General features: G+C 43.7%; 2 protein-coding genes across 7 annotated transcripts in view; one reads left to right on the top strand and one right to left on the bottom strand.

Moving 5' to 3' along the window:
• Positions 1 to 20,000, top strand: part of LOC135094042 (oxysterol-binding protein 1-like) — a 63,118-nt gene that overhangs the window by 30,231 nt on the left and 12,887 nt on the right. For 3 of the 6 annotated variants that reach the window (XM_063993772.1, XM_063993774.1, XM_063993778.1), the window contains 7 exons: positions 2,580 to 2,754; positions 6,246 to 6,317; positions 7,282 to 7,409; positions 9,636 to 9,755; positions 11,840 to 12,028; positions 12,277 to 12,360; positions 12,776 to 12,937. In XM_063993772.1, coding sequence (XP_063849842.1) covers positions 2,580 to 2,754; positions 6,246 to 6,317; positions 7,282 to 7,409; positions 9,636 to 9,755; positions 11,840 to 12,028; positions 12,277 to 12,360; positions 12,776 to 12,937 — 930 coding nt within the window. The remainder of the gene's footprint in view (positions 1 to 2,579; positions 2,755 to 6,245; positions 6,318 to 7,281; positions 7,410 to 9,635; positions 9,756 to 11,839; positions 12,029 to 12,276; positions 12,361 to 12,775; positions 12,938 to 20,000) is intronic. The other 3 variants (XM_063993776.1, XM_063993775.1, XM_063993777.1) reach the window with 3 other exon arrangements.
• On the bottom strand, positions 14,124 to 16,525 carry LOC135094043 (soluble scavenger receptor cysteine-rich domain-containing protein SSC5D-like). Its single transcript, XM_063993779.1, has 2 exons — positions 15,128 to 16,525; positions 14,124 to 14,531 (listed from the first exon to the last, which is right to left on the bottom strand). The coding sequence occupies exons 1-2, from the start codon at positions 16,466 to 16,468 to the stop codon at positions 14,442 to 14,444; spliced, it is 1,431 nt and encodes a 476-aa protein (XP_063849849.1). The 5' UTR covers positions 16,469 to 16,525; the 3' UTR covers positions 14,124 to 14,441.

Here is a 20,000-nt window from a genome sequence, read left to right on the forward strand (position 1 = left end):
CTCTCTCTCTCTCTCTCTCTCTCTCTCTCTCTCTCTCTCTCTCTGTCTTCACACGCACACACACGTTTACATGTTTATTTCCTGAAAGTCATGATGTTTGTTGTTGTTGTTGTTGTTGTTGTTGTTGTTGTTGTTGTTGTTATCATCATCGTCATCATCATCATTATTATTTCGTTTTCTCTAATACTACTATTACTACTACGAATAATCATATATCTCTTTTCCCTAATACATTCATTGAGAGAGAGAGAGAGAGAGAGAGAGAGAGAGAGAGAGAGAGAGAGAGAGAGAGAGAGATGCGGGTCGTCAGCTGATTAAGGTGGAGGGGGGGGATGCAGCACACCTGTCTTCCTCCTCCTTCCCCTCCTCCTCCTCTTCTTTAATTAGCACACAGGTAGTCTCAGGAGAAAGAAAGAGGAGGAGGAGGAGGAGAAGGAGAAGAGGTAGAAAATAAGAGGAGATGAAGAAATAAAAGATTAGAGGAGAAGAAGGATCAGAGAGGAAGAGGAGGAGGAGAAGGATCAGAGAGGAAGAGGAGGAGGAGAACATAGAAGGAAAATGAAGAAAATGAGAAGAAGAAGAGGAAATCAGAAGAGGAGGAGGAGAAGGATAATAACAATGACTTAAAAGGAGATGGAATGAAGAAAAGGAAGAGAAGGAGGATGAAGAATAGATAACAGGGAAGGAGGAGGAGGAGGATAATTGAAGAGAAGGTAGAAACAAATAAAGAAATAAGGAAGAAGGAAGGAAGAAAAGTGTGTGTGTGTGTGTGTGCTCCAGTTGCAAGATCCGCCTTCTCCCTTATCTTCTTCCTCTTCCTCTTCCTCTTCCTCTTTCTCTTTCTCTGGTATTACTCTTTATTCTTTACTTTATCGTATCCATGAATTATTATCATTATTTTCTCCCTCCTAACTTTAAAAATTCTATAAACTCTAAAAAAAATGAGAGAGAGAGAGAGAGAGAGAGAGAGAGAGAGAGAGAGAGAGAGAGAGAGAGAGAGAGAGAGAGCGCACTTTCTTCGTCACCTTCACTCCCATCCTTCACTCGCCCATATTTGTCTTATTGGCCATTGTAGGTGTGTTCATTGCTGTCTGTCTCTCCTTCCTTCCTTCCTTCCTTCCTTCCTTCCTTCCTTCCTTATTTTGTTTCTTTCATTCCTTCCATTTCTTTTTTTCTTTTCTTTCCTTCCTAGCTTCCTTCCTTCGTTTCTTTTTCTTTCTTTTTCCTTCTTTTGTTCCTTCCTTTTCTTTATTTTCTTTCATTTTCCTTCCTTTTTCCTACCTTCATTCTTTCCCTTCCTTTTCTTTCTTTTTTCCTTTTCTGTTTCCTTCCTTCCATTTTCCTTCATCGTTCCTGTTTCTTTTTTATTCCTTTCTTTTTCTTTTTTCCTTCTTTACTTTCTTCCTTTTCCTTTATTTTTTCATTCTTTTTCATTTCGTTCTCTTTCTTCTTTTCCTTTTTGCTTTTTCTTTCCTTTTATTCTTTCTTTCCTGTTATTTTCTCTCCATTCTTCCTTTTTTTTATTTGTTATTTTCTTCCTTCCTTCCTTCCTTCCATCCACAAGTGTATTTATAAACCGGTTTCTCATTTTTTTCCCCCGTTTTTTCCCGCCCAGTATATTTCCCCGCCATATTTCACTAGTTATTTAGTTGAGGAAACACAGAATCTCCCTCGTTTTTTTTTTTTTTCCCTTTCCTGTATCTACTAACTTTTTTTTCGTTTTTTCTTTTTCTTTTTTTTATTTATTTATCATTTTATTTATTTATTTATTTATTTTTTTTTTTTTGCAGTCCTCAGTGCTAATTTATTTTTCAATGCAATGGCGGTTACTGTAACAAATTAATTGGATTGGCATAAAGAAAACGAATATACAAGTTTTATTTTAACCTTTGCCAAGCTACAGAAGTAAATAGTGGTGAAACTACACTACAAATAATAAGCCTTTTGAAAGATGTAGAGGATGATGGGAAAGGGGGACTTGCGGTCGAAGGGTTAACAAAATGACCAGGAAGGGAAAGGGTCACAAAGGTCATGTCAGACAGTGTTCATTGTAGCCTTGTTATCTTGTATCTTATCTTGACTTGTTCTCTTCATCCCTTTGTTCCCCCATCACCACTGTTTGTACAGGCCACAGAGATGACTGGCAGGGTTTTGAGGTCATAGAGGTGGTTGTCCTAGCCCAACCTAACCTGACCTAACGTACCCTAACCTAACTTATCCTAACCTACCCTAACCTAACTTATCCTAACCTAACCTAATGTAGCTTAATGTAAGTTAATACAATGTAACTTGACCTAACCTTACCAAACCAATCCTAACCTAACCTAACCTAACCTAACCTAACCTAACCTTACCAAACCAATCCTAACCTAACCTAACCTAACCTAACCTAACCCAACCTAACATAATCTAACCTAACCTAACCCAAAGCAAACCTAACCTAACCTAATCCAACCCAACCCAACCCAACCCAACCCAACCTAACCTAACCTAACCTAACCTAACCTAACCTAACCTAACCTAATCAAACCTAACTTAACCCAACCCAAAGCAAACCTAACCAGACCAAACGTTTCCAGGCCTGCAACGACTACGTGGATGTGAGCAGCACCGCGGGCCGCAAGTGGCACCGACTGCTACAACATGAGCGAGACCAGCGGCTGAGGCTGGAAGACATGGTGGAGCAGCTCGCCCGCCAGCACTCTCACCTGGAGCAGGAGGCCAAAGAACAGATGAGTCAGGCCATGCCACCAGGTCAGTGTGCCTCCGAGTATCCTTACCTGTCTTGTCCGCCAGTTATCCTACAATATCTTCCTTCCTTGCCCTTGTCCTGTCCTGTCCGCCAGTTATCCTATCTCACCTTAGCCTTCCTTGTCCTTGTCTGTCTTGTCCTACAGTCCTCAATCTTCTTTGTTCTTACCTGTCTTGTCCGCCAGTTATCCTACAGTATCTTCCTTCCTTGCCCTTGTCCTGTCCTGTCTGCCAGTTATCCTATCTCACCTTAGCCTTCCTTGTTCTTGTCTGTCTTGTCCTACAGTCCTCAATCTTCTTTGTTCTTATCTGTCTTGTCCGCCAGTTATCCTACCTCATCTCCTTAGTCTTCCTTGTCCTTTTTCTGTTCTGTCCGCCAGTTTTCGTATCTTGCCTCCCTAGCCTTCCTTGTTCTTATCTTGTCTTGTGTTATTCTTCTTTGTCTTGTTTTTTCCTTATCCTATCCTGTTTGTCATTATCCTGTTCTGTTTTGTCCTTATTCTGTTCTGTTTTGTCCTTATTCTGTCCTTATCCTGTCCTGTCTTGGCCTTATTATGTCCTGACTTTTCCTCATCCTGTCTTGTCGTTATCCTGCCTTGTATTTCCTTGCTTTGCCTTCCCCTATCCTGCCTTGCCTTACCTTATCTAACCTAACCTAACCTAACCTAACCTAACCTAACCTAACCTAATCTAACCTAACCTAACTTAACTTAACTTAACTTAACTTAACTTAACCTAACCTAACCTAACCTAACCTAACCTAACCTAACCTAACATAACCTAACCTAACCTAACCTAACCTAACCTAACCTAACCTAACTTAACTTAACCTAACCTAACCTAACTTAACTTAACCTAACCTAACCTAACCTATCCTAACCGGCGTTTTACGAAAGCGCGGATTGGCATATCAAAAGCGCGGAAAACGTTGCTGATATATTGCTATCAAAAGCGCGTCAGAATATCAAGTCAAAAGCGCGTTTTATCACTCACCTTCTAAGTCAGATTGTTTATACGTTCAATAACGATCGTTCACCTGTTGTAGGAAAAATTACAGTATAGTACAGGCTTGTCCTTGCAGTCCTTTATAAAACTTTAAAAAATTTTATAGAAACTGTATAAAAAATATGTGTCCATAAAACCAGTTTATGTCATAAAACATTCGTCATACACCTTGCAATCCTTTATAAAAACACTTCTCCTCTTCCATAAAAACTCAGTTACACGTTTGTTCTTGCTGTGAATCTGTTTCCCAAGGCCTTCATATAATTGCGTCGATTTATTTGCCCAGAGATAAATTTGTTGTACTGTGTCACGGCATACTCTGTCCTGTCTCGATCAACTTTCCGCATACTTGCTGGTTTACCGACACTCTTGATCTTAACATAAGTAGCAGTCTGGAGCTTTCCTAGTACATCCATGAATACAAATATAGATGGGTGGGATGCATAAAATTGCTCATTGAAATGAGCATGAAAAGATTCGGCAACATTGTTCGTACGCTTTGTATTTGAGGGGATTTCAGCCCACAGCACTGGGGGATATCTTGACTCTGCTGTTACATAATTATCAACCAGATAGTCTGCAAAGCGAATACATCTTTCATCTTGAGGTGCCTCTGTCATTACTTCCTCGACAAAGCAATCTTCTACATCTGTTGGGTCAATGAAATGTAGACCAAATGATAATTTCAGCCACTGGCCTATATCACTGTTGGTGTCCTTGTAATCCTTACTTAGGCCCAGGTTCTGAATTTTTCTCCACCATGCCTGGCCTAAATGAAATCTACAACATTTGATCACAGCGGTTGGAAATCTCTCTCTCAGAACAGTGAGCATGGCAAATTCAAAATCAACATGTATCACTGAGGGTTCCAGTTGCATATTCTTTGAGTTGCAAATGTCATTTAAACATTTCCACAGCTTTCTATAAATATCTTCAGACTGACCTGGCAAGAGGGCATACACTAATGGAATATAATGCCCTTTACACAATCCATGTATGGTGTATAGTTGGTAGAAGAACTTCGGACAGCTCTTGAAGGTCCATCAACGAAGATCTCTTCAGCATTGTTCGCCAGAAATGCAAGATTAGTAATACATGAAATGATAACCATACCAGAATATGGATTATTTTCAAGGATGAAATCTTCACCTTTCGTCGTAGTTGTATTCATAGAATTTAGAGCACGATGTACTTCCTCACGAGTTTTAGGCAATACAGGATACGCTTTCCGTCTTTCTCGGTATAATGATTGTGCTATAGATCTTAGATCACCTGATTCTAGCTCATTTTCAGGAAATGTATGCAACTCCGTTCTAATGAGCTTAGATGGCCTTGCCGTCATGTCGTCAGTCGCCTTCCGTTTCACCTGTGCACGTAGTTGTTGTCTTTCAAGTTTTCTTTCTTCTTTTTCATGGTTATGCTCCAAATCAACTGGAACAATGGCAGTCACTGTGTTGTCTGTTCTAAGTCTACCTTTACATTTCTTGTTGGTACATCTCCAAGAAATGCATCCGTCCACCAATGTACTGTCCACTCTGTATTTATATCCATTGTGCATCAAACACTTCTTGCCTTTGTTTGTTTGGGAAATCGTAAACTCCATAGCTGCAAGTTATGACAACACAGGATTGACTGTCAGGAAACAGCAGCAGACTGAACAGGAAACCATCGAGACAGACACTCGCGGTGGTCTCGGTGAACAGTGTGAAGCATTATGACACACCGAATGATTCTCAATGACACAGCGAGTGAACGGATTAACCTTGCCGCGCATTTGATAGTACTTTAAGGGTGAGTTTCGAACGCGGTCGCTTTCTCGAATCCGCGCTTTTGATATACGCTCATCCTAACTTAACCTAACCTCACTTTAACTTACCTCAATATACACTGCTATTAATATATTTGTCTTTGCTTTATTATTATTATTGTTCATTATTTTTATTATTACTTTTTTTGTGATCATTTTACTTGCTGTCCTTTTTGTTTTGTTTTTTTATCCATTTATTTATCTTTTTTTTTTCTTCTTTGGTAATTATTGTGTGAGGAAATATGTGCGTGCGTGCGTGCGTGCGTGCGTGCGTGCGTGCGTGCGTGCGTGCATGTGTGAGTGCGTGCTACAATATTTAGGAAAGTGTTCAGAATATTGCAAGGATAGAATATTTATTTTCATCTACTACTACTACTACTACTACTACTTTTATTATTACAATCAGGATATGACACAAACACGATTCTAGGTACAGATTAACAAGACTTCTACATTACTAACAGGAAAAGCACTTGAGAACCTGTGTAACCGTCTCTGTGGCCTTTGAAAACAGTGCAGTGAGAGAGCAGGGCATTACAGAACACTGGCTGGAGAGGTGCAGGGAAAGGGAAAGGGAAAGAGAAAGGGAGGAGGCCTGGGGGTGGTGGATTCCAATGAAGGGGACACTTAAAAAAAAAGGCTGTGTTTTGCCGAGTGTAGGAGTAACATGATGCATTTTTAGATGCGCAAGGCCCGACGCCCACCAACCAAAAGGCTATAGAAGGATCACCTGTAACAGAGGAGATCGATTCAGGTTCGTTAGAGGGCAGGTGTGTAGGGTGACGACTAACAGGTGCTAACAAACAGGTCGAAATGTCGTAGGTCTTAGCAAATACTAACACTCCCCCACCGAGCCTGTTTACCTGGAATGTTGGGTCTGGATGTAGTTATAGGGCATGCAGAGTGCGTTTCGGGGTGTTTGGCGGTGTTTTGGTGATGGTGTTTTCGTTTACAGTCTCAGCAGGTCCCTTCTTCTCCCCCTTTTTTATTTATTTATTTATTTATGTGTGTGTGTGTGTGTGTGTGTGTGTGTGTGTGTGTGTGTGTGTGTGTGTGTGTGTGTGTGTGTGTGTTAAAGATTCCGTCCCTCCCAGCACTTGCGTTTAGTTTATGTTTTCTTTAGTGTTTTGATTTTTTTTTTCTCCCATTCAAGTCTGTAATTAATCTTTTCTTGTTTTGCTTCCTTGTTTTCTTTTTCCTCTTTGCTTTTGTTTGTTTGTGCATTATTTTTTTCTTCCATTCCATCCTTCTTTTCTTCCTTTTCTTTCTTCCTTTCTTTGTTTTATTTATTCATCTCTTTCTTGCTTCCTCCCTTTCATCATTTACTCATCAGATGATAAATTTTCTTTCTTCCTTTCCTTCCTTCCTTCCTTCCTTCCTTCCTTCCTTCCTTCCTTCCTTCCTTCCTTCCTTCCTTCCTTCCTTCCTTCCTTCCTTCATTCCTTCCTTCTCTTCCTTTTTTCTGTCTTTCCTTCCTTCCTTCCTGTCTTTTGCTTTCCTTTCCTTCCTCCCTCCATCCCTCCCTCCCTCCCTCCCTCCCTTAATTTGCATCTATTGTATTATAGTTTTTTTTTATTGTGGAGACGTGGGCTAATTAACAACCAGATGTAATAATAGCAGTAGTAGTAGCAGTTGTAATAGTTGTAGTAGTAGTAGAGAATATATGAATCTTAAAAAACACACTTACCACTGATACCCCCCTCCCCCATCCCCCGCAGGACACAGCCACAGCGATGACGAGGAGGAGACGGAGTTTGAAGATGCCGTGGAAGAACTGGCCGAGAATTTTATCGTTCACGTCAACACAGCACAGGCACACAAGCGGTCGAGCTCCAATGTGTCTCAGGTGTGTGTGTGGGGGTGTTTGTGTGTTTGGGGGGATATCGGGGTGTTTGGGAGAGTGTGCGGGGTGTTTATTTCGCTTATATTTGCATTTCATTTGGGCGTTTCTGTGTTTTGTTCAGGTGCTTTGGTTGGTTTAATTAATGTGGTGGGTTTGTGAAAATCTTGTTCCGTTTGTGAGGGAAATGGTTTTATCAGCAATACTTATTACTAACATGGCTTATTGCTAACATGCCTACCACTAGCACACTCACCACCAACAAGGAATATATGTTTTCTAGTGCATCGTCACCAGATAATAGAATTTGTTGAACGTTTACTTTGCACATCTAAAAAATAAAGTAAATAGAAAAAAAATAAGTAAAGTACATAAAAGAATTACAAAATATGAATAAAGTACTGCAGGAAATGACACAGGAGGGAAAGATGAAGCCTTCACACTCAGCACACAGGTGTCGGCCAGGTGTTATGTCGCAGTAAACCACCAACAAACTCTCTCACTTGACAAAACACAGACAACCAGTAGCCACACATGCCATTAGCCCTCTCACTGCTGTAGTCGTCCTTGGGTAACATTGAGACGAGTAAAGAAGTATAATTTTCATCGGCATATGGATGGAAAAAAGAACGAGAGATTAATTTTCTATCTTGTATGCTACGAATTTAATTAATATACTCTAGTACAAAAAAAAATGTTTCTGAAAAAATACTAAGGGATTATGGGAACAAATTGGTAAGTACTGAAAGGGTTAATGATAGAAAATGTACCTGATCTATTCGCACTCAAATGAAATGTTCCTATGTCCCTTGTGTACTCTCTAAGTCAAAATTTCTCTCTGTCTCTCTCTCTCTCTCTCTCTCTCTCTAGTGTTCTGTGCCTGCTACATTAACCCTTTCACTGCAACACAATTATGAGCAACAGAAACAATGCGTGAAGTCTTTGTAACAACCGAAAAACAAGTTAGCTTCGTAAAAGATTATATTTTTCTATTTCTTACCAGTTTAAAGATTGGGTGTGGCTATAGAACAAGTAAAGGTGTCTCAGAGTGATTGGTGATTAGGGAAAGGTGTACCAAGTGGCAGTCAAAGGGTTAAGTTGTACAGGTTAATGTTGTAGTGGCTTGTGTTGTCATTTCAGTCTTGTTATATTGATTCGTAAGAGGCAAAAATTATATCTTGTTGATTTGGTAGTGTTATTGTTTAGTGTAATCATTTGTTCTGCTGTAGTTCCTCTCTGTTCTTCCTTCCTTCCTTCCTTCCTTCCTTCCTTCCTTCCTTCCTTCCTTCCTTCCTTCCTTCCTTCTTTAATTTCTTCATTCTTTGTGTAGTGTTTTTCTTTCCCCCACTCTATTCTTCATTCATATTTTTTTTCCTTTCTCCCTTTCTATTCTTCCTTCCTTCATTCATTCCTTCATTCTGTGTAGTGTTAGGTTTTCTTCCCTTTCACTCACACTTTTTCCTTCATTCAAAGTTTTTTTCCATTTCCTCTTTCTGTTCTTTCCTTCCTTGTTATGTTTTCCCTTTCTTTCACTCTATTCTTCATTCCTTTAATCTTTCCTTCCTTCATTGTGTAGTTGCATTCTTTCCCCACTCTTCCTTCATTCCCTCACCCAGTAATCGTCCTGTCTCCCTTTCTTCTCTTCCTTCATTTCTTTCACTGTGTAGTAAAGTATTTTAGACAATATTTCCTCTGTAGCCTTTCCTGTATTTTTTGTGTGTTTTGCTTTTCCTATTGTCTCCCCTTGTTTGTTTGTCTTGTCGTTAAATACAGAGGATGAGGTAGAGGAGGAGGAGGAGGAGGATGAGATGGGATAGGAGTGAAGTTATCTTGTGTAGCATTAAACATTGAAGATAGCATTCAAAACCTCAGTATTTGGAGCTGTAGTGAGCAAAGAAGGAAGACTTGGGACTGATAAATCTTCCCGTTTTTTTAAATGTTCAAAGAAAGCATTGAAAACATTTATATTTGAAGGCTTGATTTTAAGAAGGATTTCAGAGATAGAGATAGGAGAGCTGGAAACTTTTAATTCTTGCCTTTTTGAGTTAATTTTACTTAAACATTGAGAGCTATTCAGATGCAGAGGGGAAAATAGTGAGACTGGAAACTTATAATTTTTACATTTTGAATTAATCTGAACACCAAATCATGTATCTGTGGATATGTAAGTAATTGTCCTCTCTCCTGGGTGTGTGTGGCGGTGTGTGGTGGTGTGGCGGTGTGGTGGTGCAGGTGTCAGAGGGGCAGGGGGTGGGGGACACTGTGTCAGCCTCCAGCAGCGAAGGAGAAGGGCAGGAGAACACTGTACAAGTCATCATGAGGAAAGACAACAACACTGACAGTAGCTACAGTGTAAGTTGTCCTTGTTTTTGTCCTTGTTCCTTGTTTGTGTTTGCTTGTGTCTGCTTTTGTCCTCCCATGTTCATCTTCCCTCTCTGTTTGTGTGTTTTTGTGGTGGTGGTGGTGGTGGTGGTGTATCTGCGCGCTCTCTCTCTCTCTCTCTCTCTCTCTCTCTCTCTCTCTCTCTCTCTCTCTCTCTCTCTCTCTCTCTCTCTCTCTCTCTCTCTCTCTCTCTCTCTCTCTCTCTCTCTCTCTCTCTCTCTCTCTCTCTCTCTCTCTCTCTCTCCATGACTTCCTGTCTTATTTTATTTATTTATTCTTTTGTGTGTGTGGTGGTGGTGGTGGTGGTGGTGGTGGTGGTGGTGGTGGTAGTAGTTTTGCTCATGATGTGTTTTAATTCCCCCTCCCCCCCCCTGCTGGCTGATGGTGATGTTTGTCTGTTTGTTTGTCTGTCTGTCTGTCTGTCTTGTTTAACTGTCATGGCTGGCTGCTTCCTCAGTTTGCCTGTTTGTTTGTTTTTTGTCATTTGTTTTCCTGTGCTTTTGTTTCATTTGGCCCTTTCCTCACCTTTATTTATTCTTTTTTCCCCTGTATAGCCTGCATGTCTACAGTAATTTATCTTTTTTTCCCTTTTTTTCCCTGAAGTGCACCAGATTTTTATTTATTTATTTATTTATTTATTTATTTATTTATTTATTTATTTTTCTCTCTCCAGGCATTGTTTTTGAATGGCTAATGATGATGTTGTTCATTGATGTTTTGATCACGTTCGCTTTCTGCATTTGAATCTATTTTAGTATGTTCCATTCTTATTTTTGTATCTCCTTCTTTTTTCTTTTTTTTTATATATATATATCCTTGCCATTGTTACAGAGTTTGCATTATTTTGATCTTTAATGTTTATCTTTTGCAGTTCTTATTTTTTTTTATCTTCTTACAGTTTTCTTCTTATTATATCTTTATCATCTTCGTATTATCTTATTACATCTTTCTTATCTTCTTGTATTTTTCTTCCTTTCTTTTTATCGTTTCATTTATCATCAGGTTTCCAGTGTTATTACTCTTTTTGTCTTAGGAATCGTTAACAAGTCTATTATGTCATCTTATTTTCTTTATATTTGCAGTTATCAAGTTTATTACAATCGTTTTCTTTGTCATTGTTTCAATTATCATCATGTTTCCAGTGTTATTACTCTTTTCTTTATCTCTGCCATTGTTACCAAGACTACAATACCTCCTGTTCTGTTTTCTTTATCTTCTGGCTAAGAATTTTTTATATGTGACTTGCTCCACATCACAATGAGACACGTATTCAGAAACGCTAAACGCTTTGCTTTCTCTCCACGACTGTTTTCCAAAGCCACACAGATGATTAGCTGGGTTCTTAAGACAACTGCTCCTGTCAGTGATGTAGAAATCTTGTTAATCTGTCACTAGAATCATAAAAACGCACTTGAAAATCCATGTCACTTTAACTAGAGCCTTTCGAAAGTAGTCTTAAGTAGTAGAATCTTGTTAATCTATTACTATAATCATAAAAACACACTTTAAAATCCATGTCACTTCAACTAGAGCCCTTGCAAAGTAGTCTCAACAGTATTTTACCTGTTAACTCCATGGAAATCTTGTTAATCTGTCACTAGAATCGTAAAAACACACTTGAAAATCCATGTCACTTCAACTAGAGCCCTTGCAAAGTAGTCTCAACAGTATTTTACCTGTTAACACCATGGAAATCTTGTTAATCTGTCACTAAAATCATAAAAACATTTGAAAATCCATGTCACTTCAACTAGAGCCCTTGCAAAGTAGTCCCAAGAGTGTTTTACCTGTTAATTACATAGAAATCTTGTTAATCTGTCACTAGAATCATCAGAGCACACTTGAAAACCCATGTCACTTCAACTACAGCCTTTGGAAAGTAGTGGAGATGTGGCGCAGAAGTGTTTCAGAATACATAGTCACAGTTCGCATCACTCAAAAAAATAAATAAGATAAATGAATACATAAACAAACAAATAAATAAATAAATAAAAACTTGACACACTAAATTACATTCTTGAGCACCAGAAGGTCAACCCAGGTCACTTCCACAGCTGAGCGAGGAGATGGCAAGCCTGAACGGGTCACAGGCCACCACGCCCACAGAGGAGGTGAAGCAGCCCAACGGGAGACCTAAGAGGCAGAGGAGAACGAGGGTCCCAGAGAAGCCAAACTACCCCATTAATCTTTGGTCCATTATGAAAAACTGCATTGGCAAGGAACTCTCAAAGATACCCATGCCTGTGAGTGTGTTATTTGTTTGTTGTATGTGTGTGTGTGTGTGTGTGTGTGTGTGTGATTTTTTTTTTTCATTTATTTATTTATTTATTTATTTATTTTATTTTATTTATTTATTTTTTTTTTGTGAGGGCTCTGACCAAGTACATGAGTGAAGCAAATGTCCTGAAAATACTGGTGGCAAGGCATGTCCAGGAATACAAACCACAGCTGTATTAGGTTCATGTGCCTCTCACCTTCCTCTCTTTTCCAGGTGAACTTCAGTGAACCTTTGTCCTTCTTGCAAAGACTCACTGAAGACTTTGAGTACAGTGATATCTTGGACAGGGCATCACAGGTGAGTAATTGCAAAACAGGTGGAAATTTGGAATAGGTAGTAATTGGGAACAGGTGGGAGTTGGAACCAAATGGGAATTGTAACTGGGAACAGGTGGTAAATGGAAACAGGTGAGGGATGGTAACAGGTGAGAATTGGGAATAGGGAACAGGTGGAAATACAGAACAGGTAGTAATTGGGAACAGGTGAAGATAGAAGACCTGTACCTTTCCTTATATGCTCCCATGTTTCAAGGTCACACCATCTCCTCTCCCTATAGATAGAAGACCCCTATGCTCCTATACTCCCACATATAAAAGACCCCCCTATGCTCTCATTCTCCCACAAAGAAGACTCCCCTATCCTCCCATACTCTCACAGATAAGACCCCCCTGTGCTGCCATACTTCCGCATATAAAAGACCATACTCCCACAGATAGAGGACTCGTGTGAGCAGCTGTCCCTTGTGGCGGCCTTCACGGTGTCGTCGTATGCCACCACCGCGGTGAGGACGGCCAAACCCTTCAACCCACTGCTGGGGGAGACGTACGAGTGTGACCGCACCGAGGACCTGGGCTGGCGCGCCATCAACGAACAGGTACTCACCTGGCCTCACCTGACCTGACCTAATGCGATCTAATCCAACCAGACCTAAATTAACCTTATCTAACCTGACTTAACCTAACCTTATTTAACCTGATCTTACCTTACCTTATCTTATCTAACCAGACCTAACCTAACTTGACCTGACCTAACCTAACTTACCTAACCTGACCCAGCCTAACCTAACTGAAGACCTGGGACGGCATTCCGTCAGCGAACAGGTACTGATGCTGCACCTGGCCTCACCTAACCTAGCATGACCATCAACAGACAACTGACCTAACTTAACCTTACCTCATGAAAAGTAATGTGACTGAATGAAGACAATAAGAGTGAGGACCGAAGACACGAGAGGACTGGATTACCACTGAGATTCGTATTGTTAGAGCTGGCTGGATACAAACCTATACACTGCAACACAAATAAAAAGGCAAACCACCAAAACACTAATGTGACAACTCAAGACATAAGAGGAAATATCCCCAGCTTCGTCACTTATTGCCCTCACCAACCTTGCTTGTCCTGTAAATGGTTCCGTAAATAGCTTGACCTCGTCCATACTTGCTAGTCTCCCCACCTTTGGTTCCTTTTCTCTCTCTTTTCCTCTCTCTCTCACTTGTTTTTTCCACTCCTTATATTCATGGTCACAAACATGTACAACCTCATTATAGAAGTAAGTAGTTTTAGCATATTTAATTATAACTTAACAATATGAGACACTTGGCGGCCACAGGTGATACCCAGAGGGGCTGCCCATGGCCCACTTCACCCCACCCGAGTGGCCACAAACAATTTGGTCCACTGTACTTGGTTATATACAAACTTATACACTGTAACACTAATAGAAATACTAGCCACTGAAACTCTAATATGACTGAACTGTAGACACAATAAAAGGTCTGAATCATCATTAAGATCCTTATTGCTAGAGTCAATTGGTTATATACAAACTTATACACTGTAACACAAAGATACAAACTTCACTAAAACCCTACATAACTTCAAACTTAAGGAATCAATGCACTGTACAGTATTACACAAGATTAACTAGACACTTGGACAGGTAGCAAACACCTGGGCTTTGGTGTCTTAGCTAAAACTGTTACCTGTAAACTACCTGTGTGTGTTTGTGTGTTTGGAAGGTACCAGCCACTACCACTTATTAGAAATTAAGGATGGGGACAGTACTTGGCTAAAGGGACATATATGAGGGGAATGAGGGGTTAGCTAAGAGATAAAATGACTGAAGTAAGAAGGTAAAGGTGCTGAAGTAGGCTAGGGAAAGAAGACAAAGTGAAAGACAAAGATAGTGACTTATCATCATAGAAAATGGGCATTATTCCAATTTAACAATAACACACACAAACTGCATACAATAACAGTAACAATAACACACACACACACGCACGCACACTAAGTTCCTGGTATTTCGTGAGTGATGGAGAGGTGAGGGGGAGAGAAGGAGGCTCTTGTATCTTCCTTGCCTGGTGTCTGTTGGCCTAGGAGGGATAGGTGGTAGCTGCGTCGGTCTGTCTGTCTGTCTGTTGGTCTATTAGTCTCTCCTTGCTTGTCTTCTCTCGGTCCACTGTCTGGAAAATGAAATGTATGGCTGACTGACTGACTGAATGAATGAATGGTTGACTGATTGAGTGACTGACTGACTGAATGAATGAATGAATGAATGAATGAATGAATGAATGAATGGTTAACTGACTGATTGAGTGACTGACTGACTGAATGAATGAATGAATGAATGAATGAATGAATGAATGGTTAACTGACTAGTTGCCTGACTGAATGAATGGCTGAGTGACTGAGTGACTGACTGACTGACTAACTGACTGACTAACTGAGTGGTTGACTGGTTGCCTTACTGAATGAATGAATGAATGATTGAAGGAATGAATGGTTGACTGGTTGCCTGACTGAATGACTAGTTGACTAATTGATTGACTGTATGAATGAGTGGTTGCCTGACTGACTGACTGACTACACTACAGCACTAAAGTTTCAAGTAAGACAGAAAAATCTCATAAAGAAACTTGTAATTAATTGACGGAAATGCCTTTAGAAAACCTGTAAGTCTACCTGGCCCTTCCCGTTTTCTTTTAAATGTAGAGGAGCGTTTGAGTCTACCTGGCTCGTCCCATTTTCTTTTGATTGTATGGGGGGACTGCTTGCATACCTTGTAAGGGGTGCTCCATCCTACAGAGGCATAGGTAGGGGACACAAGGACCTTTTCTTGAGTATCCTTAACCATACGTGGCTGAAGGACTTGCCGTACCCCACCAGGAGGCACCACGGACACGAAGGATACACTAGTGCCCTCGGGAATAAGGTCCTCATTGCTGGAGTCCTGTTCTGGTCTGAGCCGCGTGGACTCCCAATGCAGGAAGTCCTTTAAGTCCGTCATGTCAGGGAAATTCTGAAGGAGACTTTCTTCAGTGCGTAGGATTTGTGAGGACTCGGGAAAGCTGTCATGCGATTTGTGGCGTGAGGCGTTCAGTGTGGTGGTGTGTGGTGCTGTGGTGGGTGACAGTGTGGTGGTGTGTGGTGTTGTGGTGGGTTTTCTTTGGTAGAATGTCAAAGGCCGGTTGGATGTAGCTGGAAATCTACGAGCATTTGTTTTTCTCCTTGTGGTGTGCTGTGGTGTTGCTCCTGTGGTGGTGGTGGTGGTGGGAGCAGGTGTGGTGGTGGTGGCAGTGGTGGTGGTGGCGGTGGTGGTGGTGGCTCGCATCTGTGCTCTCTTCCTTGCCATGAAGTTTCTTATTCGCTGAATGGAACTTAACTTTTTGCTTGGTGTTGTTGTTGTTGTTTGTGGCGATTCACCGATAACTGGTGTTGGTAGTTTGCTTGCATCAGTCTTCTTGTTCCATGTTTTGTCTTCCCTCACCTCTTCCTTACTGTCCACCATTTCCTTACCTCCTTTTCTTATCTCCACCACTTCATCCTCCTCTTGTTCCTCATCTTGCCTCTTGTTTGAACTCATCTCTAATTTTGCCCTTGTTTCTTCTCCATTCTCAGTGTTCTCTTCATTCTGCTTAGTGTGGCTTTGTGCTGTGGTTGGCAGAGGTGTGGCTGGAATGATGTGGTGTGCTTGCATCCCCCTGGACACTGTGGTAGCAAACGGATGCCTTGTGGGTTCCTTAGAGGCAGAGAAGGATATGACCGTGAAAGGACTGCTTGTTTTGGTGTCCTCATTTGATGGTGAGAAAGGCCTGCTAATGTGTTGTCCGTTTTCTGTTATCGAGGTGGACATGGAAGGGTTTGGTTGGACTTCATGTGTGTCAGTCTTCACCACAGTTTTTTCCACTGGGATGGCCACAGCTGTAGACCGCCCAATGCTGAAAGGTCTGCTGGCGGTCTGGTGGTCCTTGTTGGTCCCGTGTGCTGTGTATCTTAACTTAAGCTGCTTCTGTGGCACGTGTGGTGTGCGTTGTGCCATCCTGCGTGCTGTGGTGCTTGGACGAGGCTGTATTTGCTGTGGTGTCTGTATGCTGCGGTGGTTTACCCTTCCCGGCATCATGACCTGCTTAAAGAGTACCGGAGGAATGTTGCGTGACCTTGCTGTGGTTGTGACTGCCTTTGGGGCATCGCTGGGGGTCCCTACACTGTCCTGCCTGGGGGGTGATGTTGTAGGGAAGGAGTTAGAGGAGGAGGCAGATGATGGTGTTGAGAGCTTAAAAGAGGTGGATGAAAAGGTGGTTTTTGGAAAAATGTTGTTTGGTTTGGGTGTTGCTGGAGAGCCTCTTGTGTTGCTGTCTCTGTCCCTCTGTTGCCTCTTTTGTTGTGTGTTACCTTCCTCCTTCACTTCCCTCTGTCTCCCCTCACCTTCCAGCCCCCTCTCATGGTGTTGTGAGGCTCCGGGTGACTGGGTGAGCTTCCAGTTGCTAGGGAAGAGGAACGGATGACTTGTGATGGTGGGTGACGTCCTCTGAGGCTTGGTTGTGGTGTTGAGTGGTGGTGGTGGTGTGGTGAATTGAGCCACTGCCCTGCTGCTTGACATACTCATTGTACTGAATGCTGGTGTTGTGAGTGGTGATGGTGAGTCTGTAACGTCACTCGCTGTCCCCATGGTGATGCGTTCCGTTGGCTCGCCGGTAACTTTCTCGTCCATTGCCACTGGGCCCTCGGTTGGAATCCCTTGGAACTTTGCAACCGTCACCATTTGCTCAGACGACGATAAGGAGAGGTCTCTTGGGCGTGCAGCTGTGTCCTGTGGCTCTGGTTTCCTCTTTGGCTGTGGTGTGGGGCGTGAGGAGGTGCGAATCACATCTGCGATTGTGAACTTAATGAGTTTCGGCATTGGGAAGTCTATGTTGACAGGTGCAGGAGCAGGTGGAGGCAGCCGCGTGTGGGTGTGGATCTTGCTGGTCTGAGTCACAAGAGGTGGAGGAAGGAGCGTGAAGGACGGAAGATTCTGCTGTGGGTTAGTGGATGAACTGTGGTGGACTTCTGCCTGGTGATGAGTGGTTCCCTGTGGCAGCACCTCCTCCTTCAGAACCGCCACAGGAACAGCAGGAACCACATGGAGACGCGTTTTCTTTGGCGACCGTTTGGCATGTTGAGAGTCCCCACTGTGCGTACCCTGTGAAGTAAGGGCACCTGTGGAGGACTGTCTTGTTGAATGGTCTTTGCCTTGGGACTCACATGCAGGTTTTTCAGTCGTTATAGGAACCCAGGGTGGTGTAGTGAAGGGCTGGAAGCTTATTGGTCGAGAAGTAAGAGGCTTGTCAAGGTTAATTCTCTTTGGTGGATGAGTAGAAGGCTCCTGTTTGATGATTGGCCATTGATGTGGCGCCTGTGTGGTCTGTTTAGCTGGGGGACGCATTGATTGGGGCTGTGAGTGAGTTCCTGTCAGTATTGTGGGTCTTGTGGAGGGTAGCAGACCTCTTGGAAGCTTGACGAAGGTGGTTTTGATGTTGAGAGGCTTGGTGTGTGTGGTGTGCGCCTGTGTGCCTGGTGGTGGTCGCATGAGGTGGATACTTGGGTTGTGGTGAATGAAGGATGGCAGAGAGGGGCTTGTTTCACTGTCAGAGGCTTTGGGTGGCAGTGATGGCGGTGATGGCGAGGACGAGAATGGAAGGAGGAAGGGAAAGGCGTCCATAGGGTTTGGGTTCTCACGTGCACGGAACAGGTTCAAAGGGTTTAGAAAGTTGAGGTTTGGAAGTGCAGGTCTGCGAAACGGGCGGTCGAGGAAGGGAAGGCGAGGCAGGCTGAGGGCGCCCGCTGCAGGCTTGGAGTTAGGCCAGGGTATGTATGTGGGTCCAGTCTTGTTTGCAGCCTCAGTTGTGGTGGTGGTGGTGGTGGTGGTTGGGGGGGGTAGTGGTGTAGCTGGTAGTAGTAGTAGTGGTAGTGGTGGGGGGGGCCTGTGTGGAGTAGGTGAGGTCAGGTGGAGTGTTGGAGTGCTGTGATGGGTGTGGTGCTGTGAAGGTGATGCTGTGTGGCCGAGGCTGTGTCAGGAATCCATCTTCAGGTGTGGATTGTGGTGGATCTGTGGGTTGTACCTCCTGTGGCAAATCCTGCACAGCATACTCACTCAATTGAACACTGTCTGTGGCTGTGGTGGTGGTGGAGGAGGAGGAGGAAGAGGAGGAGGAGGAGGAGGAGGAGCCATCATCTCCCTCCATTATGTCATCTCCCTTGGGTGGACCAAATCCATAGTTAACCAGGTGCCTCGGTTCAGGTGAGACTGTCTTGCTCACCTGGGGCACCTCTCGGGGGGGCTGCATTAAGGTGTGTGGGGGAGGGTGCCTGGGGGTGGCCTGCCTCTCCGGGGGATGGTGGGAGGCGCTGAAGTCCTGTAGGATAGCATGTAGAGGAGTGATATCCTTTCTGGTGGGAGGATTGGCAGGACGCCGAGAGGAGCTGTGGATGATGGAGTGAAACGTCTCGCTGGGCTTGGGTACTGCTTGTAAGGGTGCCTTCCAGTCTGGGCCACGTGTAGGGTTGGGCAGGGTGTAGGGATGTGCTGGGGAGGACTGCTGGAAGAAGGACAGGCTAGGAAGACCACCAGGCTTTGAGTGAGGGACACCGGTGCTCTTGACAAGGCTGGGTTTGTTTTGATGTTGGTTCTGTGGCACACTGAAGTCATGGCCAAGTCTTGTCCCTGCTGAGGCTCCTCCCTTGGCAGATCTGTGAGGGTGCATGGGCTCCCTACTCGCCGGCCAGGGGAAGCCGTACCCTGGTGGAAGGTGTTCAAGGGCCTTGTGGTCATAGGGATAGCCCCAGTTCTTGAGATCATTTTGGACGACGGCGTGTAGCCAGGCGTGCGTGAGGCCCTCCTTGGGGTCTGAGGTGCCTATGGCATCAGCTGACAGGTCCTGAAGGGAGTTTGAGGGGCTGAGTGATCCTGGTGGCTGATCCAGAGGGCGGGGCAAGGCCGTGATGGACTGAGGGCTTCCTGAGAGTCGTGAGGTGGTGTGCTTGGCTTGCCCTTTCCTCAGTGGTACCCAGGAATCCTTCACTGGGCTGTCTCTGTCCCTCCACCACCAGGATGTACTGGAGGCCAGATCCTGTTGAGGGCCACTCTCCCTGACACCCTTATCCAACTTTGGCAGCTGTTTGAGGTCCACATTTGGCCACGGCCGGTGCACGTCCCCACGCCCATCACTCCTCCGGTTACCACTTCCTCCAGCGCCTGACGGAGAACGCTCCTTCAGATAACTCAAGAGGTCGTAGTGTGTGGCAGCCAGGATCTCCTGTGCTATTTCCCTCGGGGGTTTTGGTGTCCCCAGGGGAAGGATATCCGGGGTGTTGATGTCCCCAGGGTTACGTGTGGCCCTCCCTGGGATGACGGTGGTGCTGGTGGTGGTGGTGAGGGGGCGCCACACTGTCTGAAGGGACGGGCTGAAGGGTGACAGTGGCAGGGGTGATCGTGGCCAGGGGGACTGTAGCAGGGGAGACAATTGCAGGGGTGACTGTGGTAGAGGTGACTGTGGCAGGGGCGATTGTGGCAGGGGTGTCTGTGGTAGGGGGTGCCCTGCAATCTGTAGGGCATCCAGAATATTCCCCCAGTACATGTCTTTCACTGTCTTGTAATCAGGCACCCACTGTGG

This window comes from Scylla paramamosain, chromosome 44, assembly GCF_035594125.1.
Source record: "Scylla paramamosain isolate STU-SP2022 chromosome 44, ASM3559412v1, whole genome shotgun sequence".
Lineage (NCBI taxonomy): Eukaryota > Metazoa > Arthropoda > Malacostraca > Decapoda > Portunidae > Scylla > Scylla paramamosain.

Excerpts from the sequence above, each read along its gene's own strand:
- LOC135094043 (XM_063993779.1), bottom strand. The coding sequence starts at position 16,468 with ATGATGCCGGGAAGGGTAAACCACCGCAGCATACAGACACCACAGCAA. Across the intron at positions 14,532-15,127 it reads GATGGAGCACCCCTTACAAG|ACAGTGGACCGAGAGAAGAC; the intron begins GTATGCAAGCAG and ends TTCATTTTCCAG.